Source organism: Sinohyriopsis cumingii, chromosome 15 (assembly GCF_028554795.1).
Source record: "Sinohyriopsis cumingii isolate HCF-2022 chromosome 15, ASM2855479v2, whole genome shotgun sequence".
Taxonomy (NCBI): Eukaryota; Metazoa; Mollusca; class Bivalvia; order Unionida; family Unionidae; genus Sinohyriopsis; species Sinohyriopsis cumingii.
In genome coordinates this window covers 11,757,249-11,782,924 of record NC_142975.1, presented here as the reverse complement: position 1 = coordinate 11,782,924, position 25,676 = coordinate 11,757,249, and the positions used below count along the sequence as shown (strand labels likewise).

Genomic DNA, 25,676 nt, shown 5'->3' with positions numbered 1-25,676 from the left:
GGCAATCTTTACAGAACTGCAGGACATTTACCTTCACATTCCCATCTTACCACCTCTTTGGAAATGCCTCTAGTTTTGTCTCAGTTATGAGGTATTTCAATTTCAGGCATTTCTGTTTGGCCTTGCCTTTGCCCCCAGACCCTTTATGAGGGTGATGAGGGTAATGGCGACTTACACAATGTCATTAGGAACCCTGCCCTCTCGTGTTTGTATGAAAGGTTGATGCACAAAAAAACACATTCTCCTTAAGGTCCTATCCCTGTCTTGGTCAGCAGTGACTTCTCTGGGTTTTATATCCCACCAAGAAAGGTCAGATGACTTGTCTTCATGTACATGTTGATAACTTCCTCACCAATGATGGGAGGGCTACCAGACATGATTGCTCCTTTTTCGACCCTCATTATGGGTATTGTGACTAAGATTTAATTGTTTAACTGATATTTAGTTGTCTCTCCAAAGAAGTGTATGTAGTTGTGAATCATATTTCCCATGTGAGACTTCACTTTTACCCTTGCAAGTTCCAAACTCCTTTCTGCACATATGCATCCAATCTAGGATGCAATACTCACTTCAAGGACTTAAGTCTTGGGAGAAAAAGAAGCTTCATCCAGAAATGTGGAAGATGTTTCTAGCCTTAAAGAGATATGCAATACTCACAAGGCATCATGTTTGCCTAGGACAACATGTCAGTAGTAGTATTCCTAAGGCAGCAAGTTTTCTGTGGAGGTTAGAACCTCCTTCAATCAGCAGCCTTGGACAAGTCACTTTCAAAATGTGCCATATTCTAGGCTGATGGAAAATGATAGCCAATGGCAGTCCTTATGTAATGGTCTCTGCACCAGTCAATAGCAAAGGTGCTTTTCCACTTCTGGGAGAAACTATTAGCTGACCTTTTCAGTGTGAAACTGAACAAATTCATTTTTTGTTTCTTCTGTACCAGATCAGATAGCCATGGTGCTGGATACTGGCAGGCAGAATTGGGATCATTTGTACACTTATGTCTTCAGAGCTTTAAAAATATTTCCACAGGCTCTCCACTAAGTAAGGATCATCAGGTCTCAACTCATCCTTAAAACCCCTCTTTGGATCCAGTTGCTGTCATTCAACAAACTACACAACTTGTTGATGGATGAGCCCAGGAAATTACCACACAGAATTACCTGCTGTCTCTTGCACAACAATCCACAAATTCTGCAGATGATCAAGAAACTATTTTGCCCAGTTAGGGCCATAATGTTTTGTTTAGCTTACTTTATAGGGAGATAGGGAGAAGGAAGGGTCAGGATTCTCTCTTTCTAACTTACAAGCACTCCTCCAATTGTACTCACTGTTAAGAGAGCTTAGTATTCACTCACTGAGAGGGAACTACTTTCTTGAGAATTTTAGAAGAGTAGGCTATTGCTGCATCTTCAGCCAGCTTAAAATAGTTCCTCTTTTAACAGAGCTATAAGAACAGCCTTCTGGAAGTCACTAAATTTGTGTCCAATTACCTTTGATCTTTGGAAACACCAGAGTAAAGTTGATATGGATTTAATGCCATTTTCAGCACATGATACATTGTGGCCAGTTAAAAGAGGTGGAGGAAGAATCACAAACCTAAGGGAAGCTACTGGCAAGCTTTCCTACATTCTTATGCAGGTTGAGCCCAAGATTCAAACCCACGCACACAGAGGTGTGATGTCAGTGATCTGTTGCCTTAGACAACTCAGTCACCCAAGGTCCCACAAAATAAAGTCATTTGCAAGTCAGTTCCAATCGCTACAGCACAACAAATTATTCTGCCAGCCTACAGTAGTGAACTCTCCTAACATAAGGATAAGTGTATTTTTTTCTTGTAACCATTTTTTTTAGGCCATCAGTCTCACTCATAATGAAAATTCAGCAAAGCAATAGGAATAGGTAATGTATTACTGCTATTGAAATGTAGTGGGGGATCGTAAAATGTTAACTGTGTGATGCATACCTGTTAATAATGAGGAAGTTACCTCATCCCAACCAGTTTGGATATCCTGTTGTCCAAGTCAAAAGAGGAATGTATTCTGTATGTTGGCTTCAACTATGGGGTCAAATTGGGATCATGTTCTTCGGTTCTTTCCGAGGTTTTCTCCGGTTCTTCCTCCACCATTTATACTGGCCACCATGCATGGCCTATCTTGTGCTGAAAAATTGTGTTCAATCCTGCAAAACAACAACAATTCTGTGTCGTCAATTATTAATTGGAAGCAGTATTTCACTTGGAATGGATTTGGTGTCATGGAAAAGGTAATCTGTGCAGTGGTAACAGGTAATTAATTAAAATTAGCTTTGTTCACTAAAAAGTACATTCTGAAAATCTTTTCTTGATTCAGGTCCATTTCCAACCATTGCTGTTGCTAACCAGGGACCTGCAACAGAGTATCAGGGAGAGAGTGAATCCTCACATCTTATAAACAACATTCCTGAGACAAATATTCAGCAGTCTAATGGATATAATAGACAGCAGTCGGTATCTGGTAGTCATCATCACTTTGACAACCATAAAGTTGCAGACGACATGGATTCTCCTAAATCATCAGAATCCAGCAATGATTTAGGTGCTCATGGATACATAAATGAAAGGAAGCAGTCTGCATTATCAAACAATAAAAGTCCTGAATATTTGACAGAACCAAGGGAGGGAACTCATCAAAATGAGAACATGGATATAAGAAATAGGCAAGAAAACCCAGCAGAACAAATGGAACCAAGTAATAACCTTGGAAAAGATCTTGGAGATTTGCAGACTGGTTCTAATGCAGTTCAAATTCGATATCGTAAAACTGATAATCAAAATAAAGGTAGGGACATAGTGAATGAAAACCAAAATATTGTACATGCTGAAGTTACAGACCCGCCTTCTAGTATTCTTTTTTCATCAGATTCAAACAATCCCTGTTCCTCAAGTCATGTGATGGATAAGAATTTAGATGGGAGAAAAAGGATTTTCCTAGGAACGGATATAGGATATCCTGATTACTTTGGTGAAAGAGGTTCTCCTGTGGAAAACAGTCACTGTTGGAGTTACCCTAGAGATGGTCTTGCATATAATGACAGCTTAACTGATGCACAAACTCTTTCTGGGTATGAAGATATTGCACAAAATACAGTCCCTCAAGCAATATGTACAGGTGATGTAGATAAGAGGACAGATGATAATATCAGTAAAATACAAGCAAAAGAGTTTACAAGATTACTTCCACTCATTATCACTGCAAACAGAGGTATACATCTTGGAACACCAAATCAAGAAAGCAGAACATGCAGTGAGGATTCCAGAATACCAAATGAGGAACCCAGAATACACAGTGAAGAAGGCCATCCACAAAGTCCTCAGTATTCAACCATGCCACTTTCTCTGACCAGTGCTAGCAACAGCTCACCATTCAGATATTTTTTGAACAGATCGATATCATCTTCAGCAGGTAGGTTCTGCTTCCCATGCATACATGAATGAATAATACTTACATTCTCTTGTTATTACTAGCTTCTTAAAGACTAAAATATAGTAAGATTTTCAGATGGCATTTTGTTAAAATCAAACCAAGAAATTTAAATCTTCTGTTTATGTCACTGATAACATTCTGACATGGAAAATCACTCTCAGCTAACAGTGCTACATTTGTCAAGGTTATATTGCTGATATAGTTTGTTAAATTGGAAGAAAACCACTTCCACATATCAACATTTTGGCATTAAACAATGCCTAGATGTAGTTTGAAAAAAAAATGGATGAATTAAGAAAGATAAAAACAGGTTAAATGAAGATATATACTTATTATATGAAAACAAGATTATGAACTGAAAATATCTATGTTGGTTCACCAAGTAATTAAAAATATCAGACAGAATCATTGAAGAATATTGTTACATGTATATAAGTTAAAATTTAAATGTACATGAGCGTACTCATTATAAATGCTCCTTTCTTTTCCCATTTCTGACACCTTTGTGCAGATTGAGTGAAAACATGCAAATGATGTTATATATTGTATGTTTTATTGACCTAGCAAACGGATATTGGCTGCAAACAGAGGTTAATAAAAATGTGTATTAACCTCATCAGAAACACAGATTTGGGGTATGATCTACATGCCCTGTATGTCATAAGAGTTTACTACTACAGACAACATTTTTACCCTGGGGTGCACCTTTGTCCTAGGATGCATTCTTTGTTGATGTTCCAGCTGAGAAGATCTTCGACTTTTTAAAGAATGAGTTTTGGATCAAGTTTTGACTTTGTATTTTTTTTTATACTCATTGTTGTATTACCTTTGATTTGTGTGCCATCTTGGGGGTATCTACACATACTTGGTACTGTATAACCAGGATTGTGCTGCTGTGTTCAGTTATAATTTGAGATGATTTATTTTATTAAATTAAATGGAATTACAAAGTGCTCACTGACCTTGTGGACCAAACCAATATTTGGGGATTATTGTGATTTCATTTATGACATTGTTGATTATATCACTGGGACACAGCAAGACTGTTAGCACATCAGCACAGAACAGGCTATTGGTACATCAGCACATTTAAGATTGGAATTTGTTCAGAACACTGGAATTCATTGATGGAAATATTATACTTTTGGACTTGTGATAGAGCTTTTAGAAATGTTTGGCAATTTATTCACAATACTGTAAGTTCCTTGTAAACTTTTATTTTGCATTCCAGGGGTATAAATTATTGTTGAATTTTATTAAACTTATTGGTTTGGTGTTTTCTGTTAAGTGGTTGAAGTCCATTGTTGTAACAATACAAGAAATAGTGTTTCAGATAATGACAGCTTAACTGTTACACAAACTTTTGCAGAAGATGATGTTGCACAAAATACAGTTCCTCAAGCAATGTGTACTGGTGATGTAGATAACAGGACAGACGAACATATCAGTAAATTACCTCAAAAAGAGGTCGTAAGAGTACTTCCGCTCACCAGCAGTGCAAACAGAGATCTACATCACGGAACACCAAATCAAGAAAGCGGAACATGCAGTGAGGATTCCAGAATACCAAATGAGGAACCCAGAATACACAGTGAAGAAGGCAGTCCACAAAGTCCCCAGTATTCAACCATGCCACTTTCTCCAACCAGTGCTAGCAACAGCTCACCATTCAGACCTTTCTTGAACAGATCGATATCCTCAGCAGGTAGGTTCTGCTTCCCATGAATACAAGAATGAATAATACTTACCTGAATGAATAATACTTACATTCTGCTTCCCATGTATACATGAATGAATAATACTTACATTCTGCTTCCCATGTATACATGAATGAATAATACTTATATGAATGAATAATACTTATATGAATGAATAATACTTATATGAATGAATAATACTTACATGAATGAATAATACTTACATAAGTGAATATAAATGCCACCTGTTAACAGAGGTCGAATCAAGCTGCCCCTCCTCAGTGGTTATTATATTTAAGTTTGATTCCAAGCCATAAATTGAACTTTTCTGGTAGGCTGGTCTTCATAAAGAATTGACTGTTTTGTTGTTACTAATGGTTCCAAAAAGCCGCAGGTAATAATTTAAAAAATTCAGATGGCATTTTGTTTTTATAAACAACAAATACAAATCTTCTGTTTTCAGTCACTTATAGCATTCTGACGTTGAAAATCAATGTCAGCTGCCATTGTAACATTTTTTATACTTGTATTGCTGATGAATGTTGCTAAATTTTAAGAGAACAGCTTCAACTAATGTACAATTAAGCGTTAAATAATACTTACCTATAGTTTGAAAACAAAATTAATGTGATACATTTAGAATGATAAAAAAGCTAAATAAAGATATACACTCATTATGTAAAAAGATCCGGAACAGAACATTTCTATTCCAGTGTATCAAATAGTTAAATATATACAACAAAATCATTCAGGAATTTTCATTTCCTCATAGTGTTACATGTTTATAAGGTAATATTTTATATCAATCAAGATAGTATCATGATCTTTCTGTTTTGTTGAAAATTATACAGGTGTTACAAAGATGGGGGGGATATCCTTTGTGAGGATTTTATTCTGTTAAATCATGGCTGAACAGGTGTAGCAATAATACCTTGTTGATGTCTACAGATTTGTTTGGTACCTCAGCTGTTCAGACTGTCAAGATAAATTCTCGGTGCATGCAGCAAGAGTGAAAATAATTCATGTATCATGTGATACAAATGATGGTATATAGTGGTATATTTTATTGACCTAGGAAAGTGATACCAACCGAAAATAAAGGTTAATAAAAACATCTATTAACCTCATCAGAAACCCAGGTTTTGGGATGTTGAAATGTTCTGATCTGCACACTATGCATTTCATAAAAAGTTACTAATACAGACAACTTTTTTGGCCTAGGATTCACATTTTTGCCCAGAGATTCACATTTGTGCCCTTGGGTACATTCTCGGTTGGTGTTCCAGCTGAGTAGGTCTTGGACGTTTTAAAGAATGTGTTTTATATCAAATGTTTTGACTTTGCATTTTAAGGTTTTACCCATTTTGGTCTCTATCTTTGTGTGTGCAAATTTTGGGGTACCTACACCTAGTTGGTCCTGTATAGCCAAGATTGTGCTGAAGTTCCATTAATCCATACATACATACATGCATACATACAGACAGACAGACAACAGACACACATACATACATACATAAATACATACATACATACATACATACATACATACATTTTAGTTTAGTGTGATAATTGACATGTATGATTGAACATTTCTTAGAAATTAAAAAAGGATAACCTTAACACAAGGACTTTAATATTCAGGTTTATGGGGATTTTTGTTTGGTGAGGTCTTTGAGAGGATATACTGTATTTATAGGTTACTGCATTTGTATGGGAAAATATGAACAAGTTTTTGGAATGAATACTGCACGAACTTGTGAGTGCAGTATATTCTTCTGACAAAACGAGTTCATATTTTCCCATACAAATGCAGTAACCTTTTTATTATTATGCTCATTTTTTAATTCTACCTAAGGTTTAATTATATAAACAAAATACACTACAAGAAACAACGTGAATGAATGAATGCCGTATTCCAAGCTAAATACACAAGCGCATATTTGACATTACAAAATGACATCATTATTAATGCGCACATAGCTCCGCCGAGATAAATTTGAACTTAGTCGCACGGTCGACATAACTTTCGAAAGAAAATTGCGTTTCTAGTTAAAATTGAAATCTGCAGTCATATTGTGAATGAATGCGCATTGCAACGACTTTTCCATTTGATCTGGAGTGAATATATTTTGGTATTTTGATTCGACGAAAGTTTGTGATTTTGGACTGGATTCATCTGTGCAAATTATACATGAAATACATCGGATTGAAGTGGCGCGGGAGAAGCGTATTTACATCTGCAAATGTGTTTCTGTTTCTGTCATTGAATGTTTGAAATCATAATGTGGGAAAATATGAAGTCTTTCAATTGCAATTTTCAAAAAGACACTATGGAATTTAATGTGTATTTCATTTTGAGTGCAGTAAGGAGGATGCAATTGCACTTATCATAGAAATTACAGCACACTTTCGAAATGTGTAATCCAGATTGAAAACTTATGACATGGCTTATGTAATTCAGATTTGTAGAATTAAGAAAAAACATTTTGAGGAAATTCAGGATGTAAAACTGTAAGTATATATTATTTTGCCATTCTTATCACCATATAAAGAATACAGTATATTCCTTGTCACTTGTATTTATTTGTAAGGACATAATCGTCCGTCTTTTATATAATGTAGTTAGCCTAAATCCGTAACATTGTATCAATACAGATTGTGCCAAAACAGCTTGGTTTTTTTTTTATTTTTTTATTTTTTTTTGCAGTCTACGAAACATGTTTTAGTTCATTCAGAAAAAAATTTAAATAACCACAACGTAAAGAGCCTCTTACACGAGTGTATATGATTTGTTTACAAATCAAAAGTGCTGGTGTCAGCGTCATTGCTTGTTTACAATAGAAAGTAGTTCCTTTATTCACGTGAATGCTATATGTGTATTGTCATGTGCGTTCAGTATCGGGGAATACTGAACAATTCCAACAATGTAAAGTTAACGGGGAAAAGAATGAGCATATAATAATAATTTTTATATCTTTAATTAAAAGATTCTTATCCATATTCTTTCACTATTTTTTTAAATTTTGAGGAGATATTTTTTTGTATACATGACTTTATCTTTTTGTATCTGTATCACACACATAACACAGAGAATCATTGTGCCTTCGATGTTTTGATTTTACTCAACTGATTCACATCAGAATGTACAATACAAATGTTAGAATTATATATTTCTTGACAGTGAGTACGTGAGTAATAAATTACCTAGATTAACCTGTTTACCACATATATCAATAACATTTTATTCAGATTGAATGGACATCGTAACAATCTCAAACTGGCTGTGAGTAGGATTATTGCATAATCACACCTGCTAAGTTTGTCTAACCCAGAGGTAGCATGACATATTGATTGTATGTGAATTTCTGTGTTTAGCATTAAATTGTTCTCAGCTTAATGTTTCATACGTTTATTTTTTTGGTGAAATTATTTTTTTTCATGTAACTTACCAAAATAACGAAGGTTCACATTGCATTAAAGTGGTAAAATTTTCATATGAAAATTATGATTCAGATTGTACAATTTCTGAAGTTAAATATTTGCAGTGTGCACTTTTTTAAAATGTTATTTGAGATTAGGTCAACTTTTTTATTTTAAAGATAATCATAATAAACACACAGAGTCATCTTGCCATCACATTTATAACCATGCTACAAGAGTAAGCTCCCTTTGTCCACATTGGTAGCTCTTCACTTCAGAGGTGCCTTTTCTCACCCTGTCGCTTTTTTGGTTTGAACTTACTAAAGCTTATGAATGATCTATTTTCTAGATTCATTTAACCAATAAAGTTAAGTGGTAATAGGATAAAAAACCATGCATGGCGGATTGTTTTAATAAAATCAAGGTTTCTTGGTATGGTTTTAGCAGCCTGTCATTTGGTAAACAAGATATACGTATATGCAATGGCACCTACTGTAGTATTTCTTTCCTATTAGGCATGTTCCAATGGCATCACTGGTCAATGTACATGTACAGTTTTTATTTGAATAAAATGAAATATTTGTTTGTGTAAAATTTGGATTTTTAATATAGCTTTAAAAACATTTCAGTCATATTGCTTTCAAATTGATGTCTGCAGTTTGACAGTTTATAGTGAAGTCTAGCATTGGGGCATCATGTCCCACCCAATCACATTATCCTGACACCAGGCTGACCATTCCCAATACTAACCTCTTGAATGCTGAGCACCTAGCGAGGCAGTTGCTATTACCATTTTTAAAAGCCTTTGGTACGACTTGGCTGGGGTTTGATCCTGTAACCTTCCACATCTGAGGTGAATGCTTTAACCACTAGGCCACTGGAGCAGTCTGAAATTTGCTGACAAACATTCAGTAAACATGAATAAATTGCAGACAGCAAATGAAACAACTGAAATACAGATTTGGTGAAATTACCCCTGTCAGGGTGTTTGCTTACTTCCGGTCCAGTTTTCATAAAGCATCAAGTGTGGGTAACAACTTGCATGCTAATTATTTGTAAATAATGCTGTGATGTTTGCATTAAACACATGCTTTGTAACAAGCTGGTTAAAATGAGATAATAACATTTGGTATGGCACTAGAATACTTTTACACAGCAACATTTTTTGTGTAAGTTACATAACATATGTTAATTTTTTTTATGAAAGTAGTGCCCGCATCACAACAGAACAGCCTTGTCAAAAGATGACTAGAACATAATAGTAATTGTATTTATTCCAATGTTTTTCCTTATTTTCTATTTCACTGTTCCAGATCGACCCACAGCTAAAGTTCCACGTGAGTATTCAGTTTTTCCTTTGCCCTGTAAATAAGGCTCACTTTACACAATGAAACATCATCATGACAGAATATGAATTTTTGTTGGTTCTTATGGTCAATGCATATTACTGTACCTGTACTGGTCATAGACCAGAAGAGCTTATGGGATGGCCTATTTTCCATGGCCGTCTATCTGATTGCAAAGGTTTCTTATCACTGCTTCCCCAAAACTATTTGGAGGATTTGCATACCAATCATCTGAAGGCATCACCCGTACATCCAGTATGGCTTCTACAGTGGCCATCTTGAAAATCTTCCTATTGTTATTTCCTGAATGTATGTTCATATGAACATGGGATTTCACAAAACAGAATGGGTTTTTTTATTATGTCTAGTCAATCTTAAATGAAACTAGTGCCAATCTGATTCCCAAGTATGGCTGCCATTCTAGGAAATATTGTATTTGCTACTGTGACTGACCAGAAAGTCATACCAATGTGGAATTTTCACCTGAAGACATCTTATGATCTCTGGATGGGTCAAAATCAATAGGGTGCCAATATGAACCACCACGCCACCACCATGTGGCCACAGCTATCTTAAAGTCTTGCTCTTGCTGTTTTTTTTTTCAATAGATGGTCATATCAGCATAGGATATTCATTATAACTTTGTATGAAGTCTGGTTGATCCTGAATGTAACTGGTGCCACTCAGTCATCCATAATGGCTGCCACTGGAGCCATCTTGAAATTTTTGTTATTTTACTTCTCCTGAACTGATGGTCATGTTAATAAATTATGGAGTTTTCAGTGAAAGAATTCTTATGATGTCTTGTTGGTTCTAAATGAAAATGGTGCCAATCTGACATCCAATATTGCTGCCACAGCAGCCACATTGAAAGTTTGTTATCACTGTCACTCTGGAACAAAATGTAATGCTAACATGTGGTTTGCATCTTTCTTTTTTTTAGCTCAACTTATCATGGACCAAAAGAGCTTATGAGATGACCTGTTGTTTATCTTCTATCATCTGTCCATGAGAAAACATTTGTCATCTCTACTTTATTGCTGAAATTTTCCATTTGCATTCATCTCATTAATCCCAAGTTTATCCTCAATAAAAATTATGCCTCTCAGACATCCAGTATGGCCATCTTCTTTTAAATGAAAAGTCACATCAACTTTGGGATTTTACCAAAAGACTTCTTATGATGTCAGTTTTGTTCTTATATCCAATATGGCTGCCATCATGGAAATATTTTCTTTTTATTTCTCCTTTTAAATGGATGGTCATATCAAGAAAAGGTTTTGATCACAAGACTATTTGATCCAATCTTACTCATTGCTACTCCTAAATGAAAGAAAAACAAGTGGTGTTTTCAGCTGAAGATCAAAATAATACCAATTTAATATCTAATACAGACACTATGGTGGCCATATTGAAAATATTGTCATTGCTACTCCATATGAGTAGATGGTCTTATCACAAGACTTTATATGATGTCTAGTTGGTTCTAAATGAAAATGATGCCAGTCCAACAACCATTATGGCCACCACCTTGAAAATCTTTTTATTGCTCAAGAATATCAGAAACAGTTTTAACAAGGAGCAGTGTTCTTATCTTGGAGTCAGGTCATTCCTTTGGGCCAGTGGATCCTCAGTCCCTTAGAAGGACTATTGTATTGTGATGAGAAAATGTTCCATTGAGCTCTTCATTGACAAAAATGTTTGCTTCCAGACAGTAGCTTGAGTTCCCCACCATTTACAGTTATCAGATTTTGTTGATGGCTTGCACTTGAGGTAAGAAAGAACCTTATCAATATTAGGGTCAAAAGGGTGAATGTCTAGATTACTGTCACTTAAAGGGCGATGGTTGTCGTAACGGTACCCTTAATGAACACTACAATCTCACCTATGTCCACATTAGTTTGAGTCTCAGCTCGGCCAGTATGGGTATGTAAAAAACTGAAACTAGTATTGTTGTTAATTGTACACTAGCACATTAATTGTAGCTGCTTTCTTTAATTCTTGAAAATGCCATTACAATTTTGTTGGACTTCTGCAATTAATAATACAGTTTTGAGTACATGTCTGATATGTATCTTTTTTCCTTCATTTTTAAGCTATGAGACAAGAAACTCGGAGCCAGAGACAAGATGAAGTAACAGTGGAAAACGATGATAGTATATCAGCTGACTCATCTACTGACATATCCATGGCCTATGGTGTGGTCCACTTTGCTGGGGGTGCATCAAACAGGGATGAATCTCTAGAGTCCAGTAATCCTTCTTTAAGCAGCTGTTGCGAAGATGCTCCCCCAAGTTTTTCTTACAGTACCAATCCAATGAGCATAGCAAGTCACACACAAATGGAAAATACTGGGCCCAGAAGAACAGGTGGTTTGAGATCTGCAACAAGGAATGGATCTCAGATCCAGATGATGGCCAGTCAGAGTCGAGGAGGACCAGATGGGGCTTCAGTGCCTTCGCACCATCAAGTAAATAGGACAATGGAACCAAGACAAGTATTTGAAACTGAAGTTAAAGAACGTCAACAGTCAGAAGAAACAGACCCAAAAACATTGTTACGCTCAACTCTGGAGAGAGACAGAAATGAACTGGAAAGACAGGATTCTGATTGTGAAGATGATCCAGAGAAAATTGGTTGTAAAGTTAACATAGCTGAAGACCAGGAAAAGCTCAGAGATATTTGTGTAGGCTTGGTATATCCTGGTAGCCCGTCTGATACAGCAGAGAATAGTTCTGATGAGGTTCAAGGAAAGACATCAAGGAAGGATTTTCATGCAATGGGAGCAAATGCCTCACATAAAGAGATTAATCTAAGAAATGTTCCATTACATAATGATGATCAAGTCCGGTCCTTTTCATCAGATCTGGAACATGAGGAAAGCAAATTAAACAGTACTGCAAGGAGCATATTAGACACTGAAGAAACTAGTACTAGTAACTCCTATAATTCCTTACAAGACAAAGAGGACAATGTCATGCAAATGGAGACAAAAGGTGTTGAAGACAGTGGAAAGGATGGTAGTTTTCAGGACAGTAAAAGTTCTTTGAAGGAAATAAAGAAAGAGGGCAATAACTTCTTCAGTGATACAGATCCTGTTGTGGATGAGAGTTCATCAGAACTGGAACATGAGGAAAACAAATTAAACAGTGCTGCAAAGAGCAAATTAGACACTGAAGAAACTAGTGACTCATATCGTTCCTTACAGAATAAAGAGGATGTAAATAAGGCGACAAAAAGTCTTGAGAATGTTGGAAAGGATGGTGGTTTTAGGGACAGTAAAAGTTGCCAGGAGGAAGTTGAGAAAGAGGCTGAGGACTTCGTCAGTGATACAGATCCTGTTGTGGATGAGAGTTCATCAGATCAGAGATCCTCACATAGTGAGGACGAGGGAGTATGTTCAAATGGAGATGCCGAACTAAACAGGGAGCTGCAAGAACCCAGTAGGGGTCAGATTGATGTACATAATGAATTCAATTCAAGCTCCCTAAGTGTAAATTCTGATGAGTCAGGCATTGACATTGAAGAACAGGCTATCCAAAATTTACAGGACAGGTGACAGAAAATCTTTTCAGTTAGACTAGTAGTGAAAATCTGTTTGTGCATATACATAAATACTGTATTGGGAGGAAACTTGTGTGGCCGAGTGATCTGAGGCATTGCCTTTACGGTTCTCTGACATCTCACTATCAGCCATGTTGGTTCCAGTCTCAGCTTGGCCAACAGGGATATGTGAGAATGCATGCCACTAACTTCCTCTGGTTTGGTGGTTTCCCTGGGATTTTCCTAGATTTTCCCTCCTCCATGAATTGTACTGGCCACCATGTATATCCATTCCTTTGCAGAAAAATTGTGTAAAACCAACAGAACCAAACCATCATGTAGTGAGCTTTAAGGGTAAATACAAAATTAATTATTTCATTTCATGATGTTCACTCTACAAAAAATTAGGGTTTATTTTTTTAATATGGTTAGTAATATATGTTGCTTTCTTCTTTCGATGACGATAAAAAGAATTCTTTAATCAAAGTTATATTTCTGTAGAACACAGATACCACCACTAATATGATGTACTGTATGTACACACTTAAAGGTCAAGTCAAACAGCAGGCAGCATAAACCCTGATCTTCCATCACATCATGTGCAGACAGAACAAGGTCTGTGTTTGCTCTACTGATTATTCCTAAGAAATCGCATTGGCCACAATTGGCATATTATGCACTGGCAGAGCTGGGTCTGTGCAGTTGGGCATAATGTGTGAACATGCATATATGGTAATTGGAAGTCAAATAGTGTCCATAACTACATTAACTTTTGTCCCAAAGTATGCATGATCAGAATTGACCTAAGTCTTAATGTAATGTCAGATATAAAATTTCGTTTTGATCATTGCCATGCATGCCAACCATTACGCTTTTGGCTTAATCATTATGATTTTTTTCACTACATTTACACCTTACGCATAAATGCAGATTACGTGTTTTCAGTATATCCCCAAAAATTAATAATTTGTTTTCTCATTTTTATTAACATCCTAATGATCTTTCAGACCATATTCTAGAAAAGATGGCTTGTACATAACTACGACATAAAAGTACACTTGCCCGTAGATGTGCATGCACTTTCCTGACAGTATTATGTTCTGTTTATAACAGCTGCCCTATTTCCAAGAAACACGCTGGTTTCTACTTTCAACTTTTGACCTCAGTTTCTATTTATAGCAGCTGTGTGGCTTAGGAGACAACGGATTGGTTTTCCAACTTTTAATCTTTGCTTGCAGAGTCTTTGTTCTAATTCAAATCTGGTACAGAACCAGTCTGATGGTATTTAGTGCTAAAAATATTCTTTTTGATGCATGTGTTAGAGCAAAAATGTTTTTCAAATAACTTCAGAGGGATTATAAAAAGATGAAAAACCGATTCAAAAATGAAAACAATTACACAATACAGCATTCCATTTTAGGGCAGCTTCACACCCATTGCAGGCTGATTGTGATGGTTTTTAATATTGGTCATGGTGGTAAAACAGAAAAACCTTGAATTAACTTGTTTTACTAACTCCAATACTAAGGTAACTTCTTTTTTTTACATCAGAACTAAATTGTGGACATGAGTTTTATAAATCCTGAGGTGTTATTTACAGAGTTCTTAATGGAACATGGACTACCCCTAGCAGTAGACACTTTAATTTGTTGAAACGAATGTTTTCTGATTTCAGAATTGCTGAAAATTCGCATGTGCAAGAATAAAATCATCTAATATATTTAGGTATTTAGAAGAAGATAATTCACTTAAAATTGCAGAAGTCATGAAAATTTAGCTGTTTAGTATTGCAACAGACAGGAGCAGTGATTATGACAAAAAGGTTGTACCCATTCTGTGTAAGAGACTTTGACAATGAAAAGGGCACAGTCAGAGTGTTCTTTCATTACCAGAATTAACAGTAGATTCCTTGAGAGAAAATATTTTTATTTGCTTAATAATGCTTTGAATAAAGATAAGTTCATAAAGGAGTTGCATTATATATTTTGAAAATTGTCTCCATCAGTGTACATATCAGTTTGTCCCTGTCATATGATGCACCTTGCCACAGGAAAGCCTGCTAGTAAATTAGAAGAGCAACTGACGTATCAAGTTGGCATTCTAACTGATAATGTATTTCATGCAAACAGAGTTGATGTCCAATGGCACCTTACTTCCCAGCTAAAAAACAATAATTGGAAGATAAATATTTCCTCTCCCTTGTCAGGTTATGAGAGGAATATTGATTTTTTATCATTCTAATGCTGACTGTGAAAGATTGTTTTGTATTGCTAACAAAAAAACACAACTGAATTCAGATCCAGGTTCCGTAACCCATCACTTACTGCCCTACTGGTGTTCAAAACTTTCATAATCTTGGCTGGTACAAAGTGTTTTGAAATGCAGTTTGAGAGTCTGTTGCTTTTTAAAGCTCATAGTGCTATATATGAAAGTTTGAAGCAGTAATTTGATGTCATTTTGTACATATGATCATTGAATTTTTATCATGTTATATGTGGATTATTATTTTACTCTTTTTGCCCACTTGGATTACACTTTTTCCTCACCATGGGCTGGCATGTATGCATTGCATATGTTCTGATGTTAGTGAGAGAAAGTTTGATGACAGACATTAATGGGACAAAATGGACAGCTATGGATAATGACATATGCCCATGCTGTTGATATGTTGAGACAATGGCACTTATTTAGACTAACAGAAATCGCCACCATATTTGTCCAACGGCTGTTACATTCTTTTTTGAATGGTTAATATAAACAATTGAATACTAATGTATTATGCTAGTGAAAGAGAAGTTATTGGTGAATTTTGTTGTCAGTAGCAACAGTTATTGCAACTGCATAATGCAGTCAGTGTTATTTTAATCAAAATTGGAAGAATGACTTTCTTGGCTTTAAAAGGTTACTTTTTATCTTTAACAGGTAAAAACTTGATTTTATCAATAATTATTTTGAAGCAATTATAATAAGAAGAAATAACCATTAAAGGAACTTTTATTCAAAAGCAAACAAATATCTTTCACCTCTCTCAGCAGCCATCCATCTTCGGGATACGATGATGTAACTTAAAGTTAGGTGTCCTATCTGCACCTTTGCGAATGGCTGAAGAGCCCGATCCTAAAATGACAGTCTCTGTTGTACTTGCTGCAGGTGAACATCAATGCTTGTTGAGGCTGTTGTTGTTTCGCCTTCCTTCTGGCTCTCTTTGCAGTGAGGTTTGTGTTTCTCGCTTCCTCGGCTTTCCGAACACCCTGTCTGACAGCTAGGTGCCAGGTGGAGCAGTCGTCCGCACACCTCACCTAGTCGTTGATGTTGATGTTGGCTTTCTTCATGTCTTTTCGTGCAGACATCTTTGTAACGCAGATGTGGCCATCCAGTCAGTCGTGCACCTTCTGCTAGCTTGCCTTATAGCACGTCCTTAGGAATGCGACCTGGGTCCATTCTCTTGACATGGCCAAGCCAGCAAAGGTGCCTCTCGCTGAGAATGGAGAATATGCTGTTCATGTTGGCGCGTTCCAGAACCTCTGTGTTGGGTACTTTGTCCTACCACTGGATGTACAGAATGTGCTGCATGCATCTAAGGTGGAAGCTGTTGAGTTTCCTCTCATGGCTTGCATAGGTGGTCCATGCCTCGCTGCTGTAGAGGAGTGTGCTGAGCACACAGGCCTGGTCGACACACAGTTTGGTCTTCTCAGTAAAGTTGGGGTCATTCCAGACCCTCTGGTTCAGTCTGGCCATAACTACTGGTTCCTTGGCAATCCTGCCGTTCACCTTGGAATTAATGGAGCAGTGGCAAGTAGTCTGCTGGGCATTGTTCCTGGCAGTCCTGAAGGCTTGTTGTGTACTAGAGCTTGGTGCAGCCTTGTATGCCAGGAGGGCTTTACTCTTCACCTCAGTCACAGGACCCATCTTCTCCCAGTTGGCCTCATACCAGTCGGCATATTTGCACTCCTTCTTCCCGTAGGCAGTGATGGCTGAATTGTACACAGAATCACAGAGGTGGGACCATTTGGAGTCCATGATGTCATCAGGTGTGTCTTTGGTGAGAGCCTCTTGCATTGTGCTGATGAACTGCTATGTCTTCTCTGGGTTGCTTGCACAGCAAGTGTTGATGCATGAGTGACCCTTCTTGGTGTGGTTCAGCTTCTTGGGTATTATTTGCACCTTGCTGGCCATGAGGGCATGGTCAGTGTCACAGTCGGCACTGTAGTAGCTGGTAGGAAGACACTGGCCAGTTTCAAATGCCTGGTGATGATGAGGTCTACCTGGTGCCAGTGGCAGGAACATAGGTGTCTCCATGACACCTGATGGATCTCCTTGCATTTGAAGAAGGTATTGGTCACACATAGGCTGTGGGAGCAGCACATCTCCAGCAGTAGCTTATTGTTCTCGTTGATCTTACCCCTTCCGTGAGGGCTGAGGCAGGTGGGCCAGGCCACGTGGTCAGCTCTCACCCTAGCATTGAAGTCTCCTAGTAGGTAAAGGCCATAACTGTTGGGGATACTGGAAATTGCTTGATCCAGAGCCTCACAGACATGTCTTTCTCCTTGTGGGTGGAGCAGAGGGTTGGGGCGTACACGCTGAAGGTGTTAGCTGGGCCCGAGGATGTTGACACCCAGAGAGCAAGGATCCTCTCAGTGCCTGATGACGGAGGCCCAATGAAAGCGAATAGCGTGTTCTTTACAGTGAAGCTGACACTGCTGCTGAGGTTCATCCAAGGAAGGACAGTTTTCTTCCTTTCCATGTAGTTTTTAAATATTCATGTATGCTTACCTATCATAATTTTACCGGTGATGGATACATAATGAGCCCATATTTGACTTGCAAAAAATTATTTTAACTTTTATTTATGAAATCGTTTCTGGTTTTAAGCAAGTATTTTTCAACCAGACTTGAGTGTGAATGAGAGATTTATATGTTGAGTGAAAGTGACATGGTAATGGTCTGTACAATTGAGCATTAACACTAGGTGTTTCCAGTTTTCATTTTTCTTTCTTATTCTTGCCTCTAAAGAAGACACTATAAAAATCATCAAGTCCAGCTATGCAGTTTATACTTCAGTGTTACATATAATAATAGTGTACATATGGACTAATCGTAGAAGGCTAGCATTCTGGGCTTATCATAAGGGAGTCATTCTTTGTGTATCATAGAAAAAATAGCTATTTGAAACCTTTTGTAATATTTTTTTTGGTGTGTTTTGAAGAGTTGACTTGCACATAATTACAGGGGTTGCAGTTGCAACAAAAATTGTTATTGTTAAATGAGTAAAAGATTTTCCATACAGAGTTTTCTATAAAATTTTGAAAATGGAAGGCTATGACATTCTGTCAAAAACAAAGTGTCCAGTTTATAGAAAATTGTTGTCATTTTTTAAAACAAGAGTCCAGTACCATAAAACTGACTGTAAGGAAGCATGGGCTCTCACTGGTGAGAGATCTGTTCATATGATGCAGTGATGTTTAGCTTTCATCGCTATAAGATCAGGCAAGTCTGTGGTAGGACCATGCAAAACTGCACCTGTCATAAATCAGGCGTGAGACAATTAACATTTTCTTCTAAAAAATCACAAGGTTGATTCTGCCAAACTGGGCAGGAAGCATAAAGTCATGTTGGTGTTTCGAATATCACCGAATGATGCTAGCCTGCCCTCAAATATAGCCACTATTACTAAAAGTTGATAAACCTTTAAATGACATTTTCTCAAAAACTGCTCAGTTGAATTTGGCCAGATTTTACAGAAATCTTCCTCACATGAAGAGTATTAAACTTGTTGTCAAATGATGTATGAAAATGTGGCCACTATTACAGATTTGAAAAAATTGAAAAACCTTTAAACATCTTCAAAACCAATCAACAGAATTTGACCAGATTTGGACTGAAATAATCCTGGTCTGAAATTTATACATATGATACTGATCAATAAATAACTTTTATGATTCAGATGGCAAAGGTGGGATAATTAGCATTACCTTTGTCCATCCATCCATTACACTTTCTTTTAGTTTTGTTGTTGTTCAGGAAATACCTCAGGCACTGTCATGGGGCAGCCAAGTTCCATGACCACATTTCTTGTTGGTTTTTATCATATTCCATTTCAAATTCTCTTATATTAGATGTCAGATATATTTTTTATTCCAGAATGTAATTTTGAGATTAATATTTTCAAAATCATGAAACTTGATTCTTGCAGTATCTGCAGCTCAAAGAGTTGTCCATTTGTTGGAGTAGAGTACATACAGAGTTCCTTGTTCATTTTCACTTCATTCTTTTTCCATTCAGTCTTTGTAGTGGTTACTATCCTTTTTTTGTGAAGTTTCAACAGCTATTGCTCTTCCTTGGTCATTCAGAAGAAACTTTACAGTAGTCCCTCTTTTAGAAAGTCTTGCAGTATACTCTGGTCTTATTCTCATTATTTAGCACTCTGGCTACAAGTCAGGTCCATTTTCAGTACATGACTTGCTTGGTACAAGTTTGTTCCATTTTCATCATTTGGCACTCTGGCTACAAGTTGGTCCCATTTTCAAAATGTGACATTCTTGCTACAAGTTGGTCCCATTTTCAAAATGTGACATTCTTGCTACAAGTTGGTCTCATTTTCAGTATTTGGATTTCTGGCTACAAGGTGGTCCCATTTTCAGTATATGGTACTCTGGCTACAAGTTGGTTCCATTTTCAGTAATCTGCATTCTGACTACAGGTTGGTTCCATTTTCAGTATTCTGCACTCTGACTACAAGTTGGTTCCATTTTCAGTACATGGATCTCTTGCTACAAGTTGGTTCCATTTTCAGTATTTGGCATGCTGGCTACAAGTTGGTCCCATTTTCAATATGCGGCATTCTTGCTACAAGATGATTTTAATTTTTTTGCATGCGGCATTTTTGTTACAAGTTGGTTCCATTTTCTCTGGCCACAAATGATACTTGTACTACATGTAATATAATATTTTAAGTACACCTGTATGTGATTTTTTCTGATAATGATATATGTAACAGTCCTTTTTCCTTAGAATTTCATGAACTTTCACCATGCTGGATGTAAGACCTGCTTTGTAATTTCAGTAATATGGATATGTTTCGTAGCTACCTTCATCTCCAAAACTACTTTTGAATATCAAATTAAAACTCACTCATAAATAACAAACCAGAATGAAAAGAAGAAACAACACTTTTGTGTTCTGTATGTTTACGGGTAAAATATATTTATTTACTTAACAAACAATTTAAATATATTTTGTTTGCTATAATAAAGATGTACAGTGTAAAACCATTAATTACGGAAAATGCCTGCTACATTCATTTGCCCTTAAGTCTTTTTCATTTTGTGTATTCATAGTTATGTTTTTAAAGTTTGTTCTTCACATTTGAAATTTGGCAGGCTTGATCATACATTGGCAAATTTTTAAATGAGTTTGTATCAATAAAGTAATTGACTGCAAAGAAATAGATCTGAAGCTAATAACTTTACTTTAATCAAGTTTTCAGGGTTAAAACTTCTTTACACTATTGTAGTAAACGACAATGTTGAAAATTTCAGAAAACAATATTCGTATAATTACTAAAATATAGATAGTGTTACTTACATATTGTGACTTGGATCCCTGTCCATACCTACTGCCATATGAAATGAACTGTGTTATATGAAGGACCTTACAGTCTGGGCTAAAAAGTTGCTTTATTTCTTGTAAGTTTCTGACCCAATGTTAAAGCTGTTTCAATTTGGAAAAGTTTGTTTGGAGATGAGGGCAGTAGGAGCTTGAACATGTTTGTTAACTACTGCAATTGACACTTTGAAGGTGTTGCAACTTTTGTATACATTTCAGCTACATTTTAATGGAGTTGCTCCCCCTTTTCTATCATGGATTCCGGACTTATTCCTTGAACTTCTGTCAAAGATAGAAAAGATAAGTGTGTCAAACAAGCGTTTGTGTCAAATGTGTGTGTGTATGTGTGTATATATATATATATATATATATATATATATATATATATGTATATATATATATATATATAGTATGTTTATTAACATTGGTTATGAATAAATGGTGTTAGACCAAAATGTAGCAGAATGTACAGTTATTTACATGTATACTTTTGTTTCTTATGGGTAGAAATTTTTTGAAAATACATGTTTTTTTTTGGGCAACCACTTTTGAAACTCCTGTTGCCCAGTAGATTTGTCTGGTTGCCTATTAAATTGTTGCAGTTGTCCACAAGGTTGCTCTAATAGAATTATTCAACAACTTTTATGACACAGCTAGTTAGTCCTAATTGCACATCAGTACTGCTAATGTGTCATGCAAGTTTACACATTTAATATTTTCCTCTATATAAAGACAATTTAATATTTTATGCCATCATGTTGACCATCAGCTGGCCACCATTGACCACAGCCGTTTCCATATTTTGCTTTTCTGATGTAACATAATAATTTTTCATTTTATCATTAATCTATTGTTATTTTGAATCCTATAACTAAACTGTCAGGAACTGGAAATAATCCTCCAGGGACCTTTGTTTAGTCATGATCCAGTATAATATGCAACAACAATTATGATTGGTTTGGTCTTTTAAAGTTATAGCCAACAGGGGCATCCTTTTTTTAACTGGCCAATCAAAACCAGTGATACTTATCATAAGCTTCAAGGTCAGAAGAAAGATACTGCTTCATTTGGGTTTTTTTCTGGGAAAAAAAAGAAAATTCACAATTAATATTAGTTTATGGGCTTTCCCTGAGTGACTGATAGTTTGGCTGTGGTTGCTTAAACAAATAACTGACACATAAGGATTACCATACATATTCGCTTAAATGTCCAGTCAAATTGCAAATAACTAAGATTCTGATCTGTTGTAGCACAATGTGCTTGCAAATTAGGGTCTATATTGTTTGTTCTACTGATTACTCCTAGCAAACTGCACAGAACCAGATCTGCCAGTGCATTATGCCTGTGTAGATTGCAGTTGAACTCAAAAGCGGTATATACGGTAGTGTTGCCTCTTACCAACAGCAATCACCTAACATTCAACTACATGTACATGTATGGAGATAAAACAAGCACAATGCTGAAAGTACCACGAGGGACACTAATCGCCGCGCTTGTCACTGGAAAATATATAAATTACATTGTAATTTTTAACATTTGTTGGTACCTCATGTGGCCAGACTGGGCTTTTCTGCTGGATCACAATGTTGCCTGTCATTAATATTTTGATGGGCAATGAATTGTTCTACCCCTGTGTATCATTTATTTAAATATGCCGTGTATTTCTATTTTCAAGGGAGAGGGGGTTTCCCCTTACTAAGACTATTATTATGAATTTTTTATTGTAATGATCAAATGTTACATGTAAAGGGGAAAACAGCCATGAGTTTGTTTATTTCCACCATCTGGATAAATTTCTGGATTTATTTTTAAATGCATAAATGAATTCTTTTCTTTCAACTGTTAAAGTAAAAATCATAGATTTTAACAAATTTAATGTGTATCTAATGAATTCAATTTAGTTCATCAGCAACTTGTGTTAGAGCATCCGCCTCGGATGCGGGAGGTCGCGGGTTCAAACCCCAGCCGAGGAATACCAAAGATTTATAAAAATGGTACTAACAGCACTCAGCATTAAGAGGTTAGTTCTACGACTGGTCAGCCTGGTGTCAGGATAAGATGACTGGGTGGGACATAATGCTACATGTCTGCGGCATGAAGCCCCAGTGCTGGACATCACTATAAACTGTCACACAGCATCGTAGCGATATGCCTACAAGTGTTAAAAGCTACGTTAAAAATGTAAATTACAGGCATACAAACAGGAACTTGTGCCACCTATTAAAGCAAGATTATTATTATTCCTTATATTCATTAATCATGCAATAGCAATTTATTCACGTATGTCAACCATTAGAATTTCTAATGATATTGTAATTGAGCATTTTCTGCTTCGTTAAATTTTAGGCAACTTTCCCTATTGTGGAAAATACACAAAATTAAAATAGTATCCGTTTCTAGGTCATAAGTCATACATATTTTTGAAATATTAAGAATGGGGATATTTCTCCAATTAGATAAATGTTCATGAGAACATCGTGATGTTCTATTTCCACGGAATATTACTAAATTGTACAGTAATCATTAAGGCGGTAAGGATTTCAATTTAATTAATTCCAATCCGGTATCAGATCACAGACCACCATTTTAATACAATAATGTAAATATTTCGACACCCTCTTAAAAAGAGTGCTGAACAGAATTTGACTAAATTTAATTAAGAGGACTTGGTTTCAAATCTTTTCAGATTCGCTCAAACATTACATGATTTTGAGATTTAAAGGTTAGCGGTCAGATATTGTACGTATGATACAACGTTCGTGATTTTTGTAAATTAAGTTTAGTTAAAGACTACATATATGTTAAGCAAAGTTTGAAGTCCTCGATACCTACTGGTTAATAATCTTCGAAGTTAATCATACCGTACTAGTGCCCACATCGATGGTAGAGCACCATGTCAAACATGGCCGACGAGGCCGTGTGTCGTTCACGTTATTTTTGCTGTAACATTTTGTACTTGGATCATTTACATGTATATATGGTTATACCGCTGATACCCCTTCAGACCTACTTTAATATTTCATTTGTGTCAGTGAAATCAATCACTTGTTTTGATATTGAAATGCGTGATAATAAAATAAACATTTTTAAAACAAAAGTTATATCATTTTTGTTATCGTGTCTGTCTGCCGATTGCTTTGGTTTCTATGTTCCCAGATCTCTACCTTGGATATAACACAACCCCGATTAACATTTGGTCGTTTCGAATGAAATGCGAACCCTCAACAAATATTCTCGTTTCGCCGTTGATATTGAATAATACTTGCGTCTACCTCGCAAATACAGCATGAACATCGTCCGGGTCCTGCACTGCTTATATGAATCATTCTTGGTCTTCGTTAATTGTATCAGTCCTTTAAATGGGTGATGTAATGTTATGCAAGGTTTGATAATCATATCTGTGATTTTAATATTTGTTCCTTTATTTATAAAGTTAACGTTCCGTCGCAGAATATCGGTCCAGGTAAGACACATTTCTACAAAAAAATGTTTTTGCTGATTCTCTGTCAAGAAGGGACCAGTTTCTGCATACGGCGCGGTCACTGGTCACTTTCATCTTTTTAGCGGAATTGCCCTCTTTGGGAACATCGGATAACACCGTGGAAACAAAAGCTGGCCACCTTCATCTCATTCAGAATCCAAAGACCTGGTCCGTAGATGCTCTGGCAGTCAGTTGAGGCTACCCACCACTCCATCTGTTCTGATACCGAGGCATTCAAAAAATGAGGAACCAGACTAGAAGAATAGTTGTTGTATCCCCTCTCAGACGGCACAAGCCCAAGGTGAAAGATATGCTAGGCCCAACAATAGATATGCCCAGGTAAATTCATGTGAAATTCAATCTACTGGAACAACCCCACTTGCCCAACTAATTTCTCCACGCATGGCTCAGATCAGGAGAATCTTGAGTAGAACCGTTTCAGCCTTCCATGTTTGAGAGAATCGCATGAGCAAGAAAGCCCTATTGTTTGAAGGCTTACGATACGAAGCGGCGGGTTTTCATGGACAGGTGCAGAGACAACAACATGGTCCCTTTGAAAGCGTCGATGTCTCAGCTGAGTAGCTATGGTTGCCCCCCCCCCCCCCCCCCCGAAAAAAAAAAAAATAAATTGACACCTGTTGCGATCAAGGAATATAATTCCATGATTTGCAACACAGACATCATTGCAAGTAGTGTTTAACTCCTAGGTCCTGGCTGGTTTTTTTACCCTCAAGACTTTACCCCGGGCCAGCAGAATACTATTTCAGCTATTTTAAGCTGTTTTTGTTAATTAAAAAATTGCACAAAGAATTCACACACTTTTTCGCACATGGACTTATTCCACATAAATTATGTAGATCGCATTTAGCAATTAGAAAATTAAGATTTATACACAAACCACTCAAAAAATGTTGTTATAGTTGTAATTCAATTTTTTATAATGACGTGAATAGATAAGGATTACAGTGTGATAAAATAAATAAACATTTTACACGTACTTTTAAGAAAGTACAATTTTTGTCGTAGAAGAAAAATATATGTAAAAATATTTGGGAACCACGCCATATCCGTGTTATATCCGAATTCGTGGTATAAAGGAGCGTGCTGTAGATATCCATCCATC

The 25,676-nt window shown here is 36.4% G+C and overlaps 1 protein-coding gene across 2 annotated transcripts in view; it reads left to right on the top strand.

Moving 5' to 3' along the window:
• The window catches only part of LOC149781264 (uncharacterized), a 111,283-nt gene extending 87,110 nt beyond the window's left edge, over window positions 1–24,173 (top strand). For both annotated transcript variants that reach the window (XM_089935351.1, XM_089935350.1), the window contains exons 11-14: window positions 2,349–3,440; window positions 4,831–5,166; window positions 9,892–9,915; window positions 12,021–24,173. In XM_089935351.1, coding sequence (XP_089791477.1) covers window positions 2,349–3,440; window positions 4,831–5,166; window positions 9,892–9,915; window positions 12,021–13,483 — 2,915 coding nt within the window. In that variant the 3' untranslated portion in view covers window positions 13,484–24,173. The remainder of the gene's footprint in view (window positions 1–2,348; window positions 3,441–4,830; window positions 5,167–9,891; window positions 9,916–12,020) is intronic.
• Window positions 24,174–25,676: the final 1,503 nt, after the last annotated feature.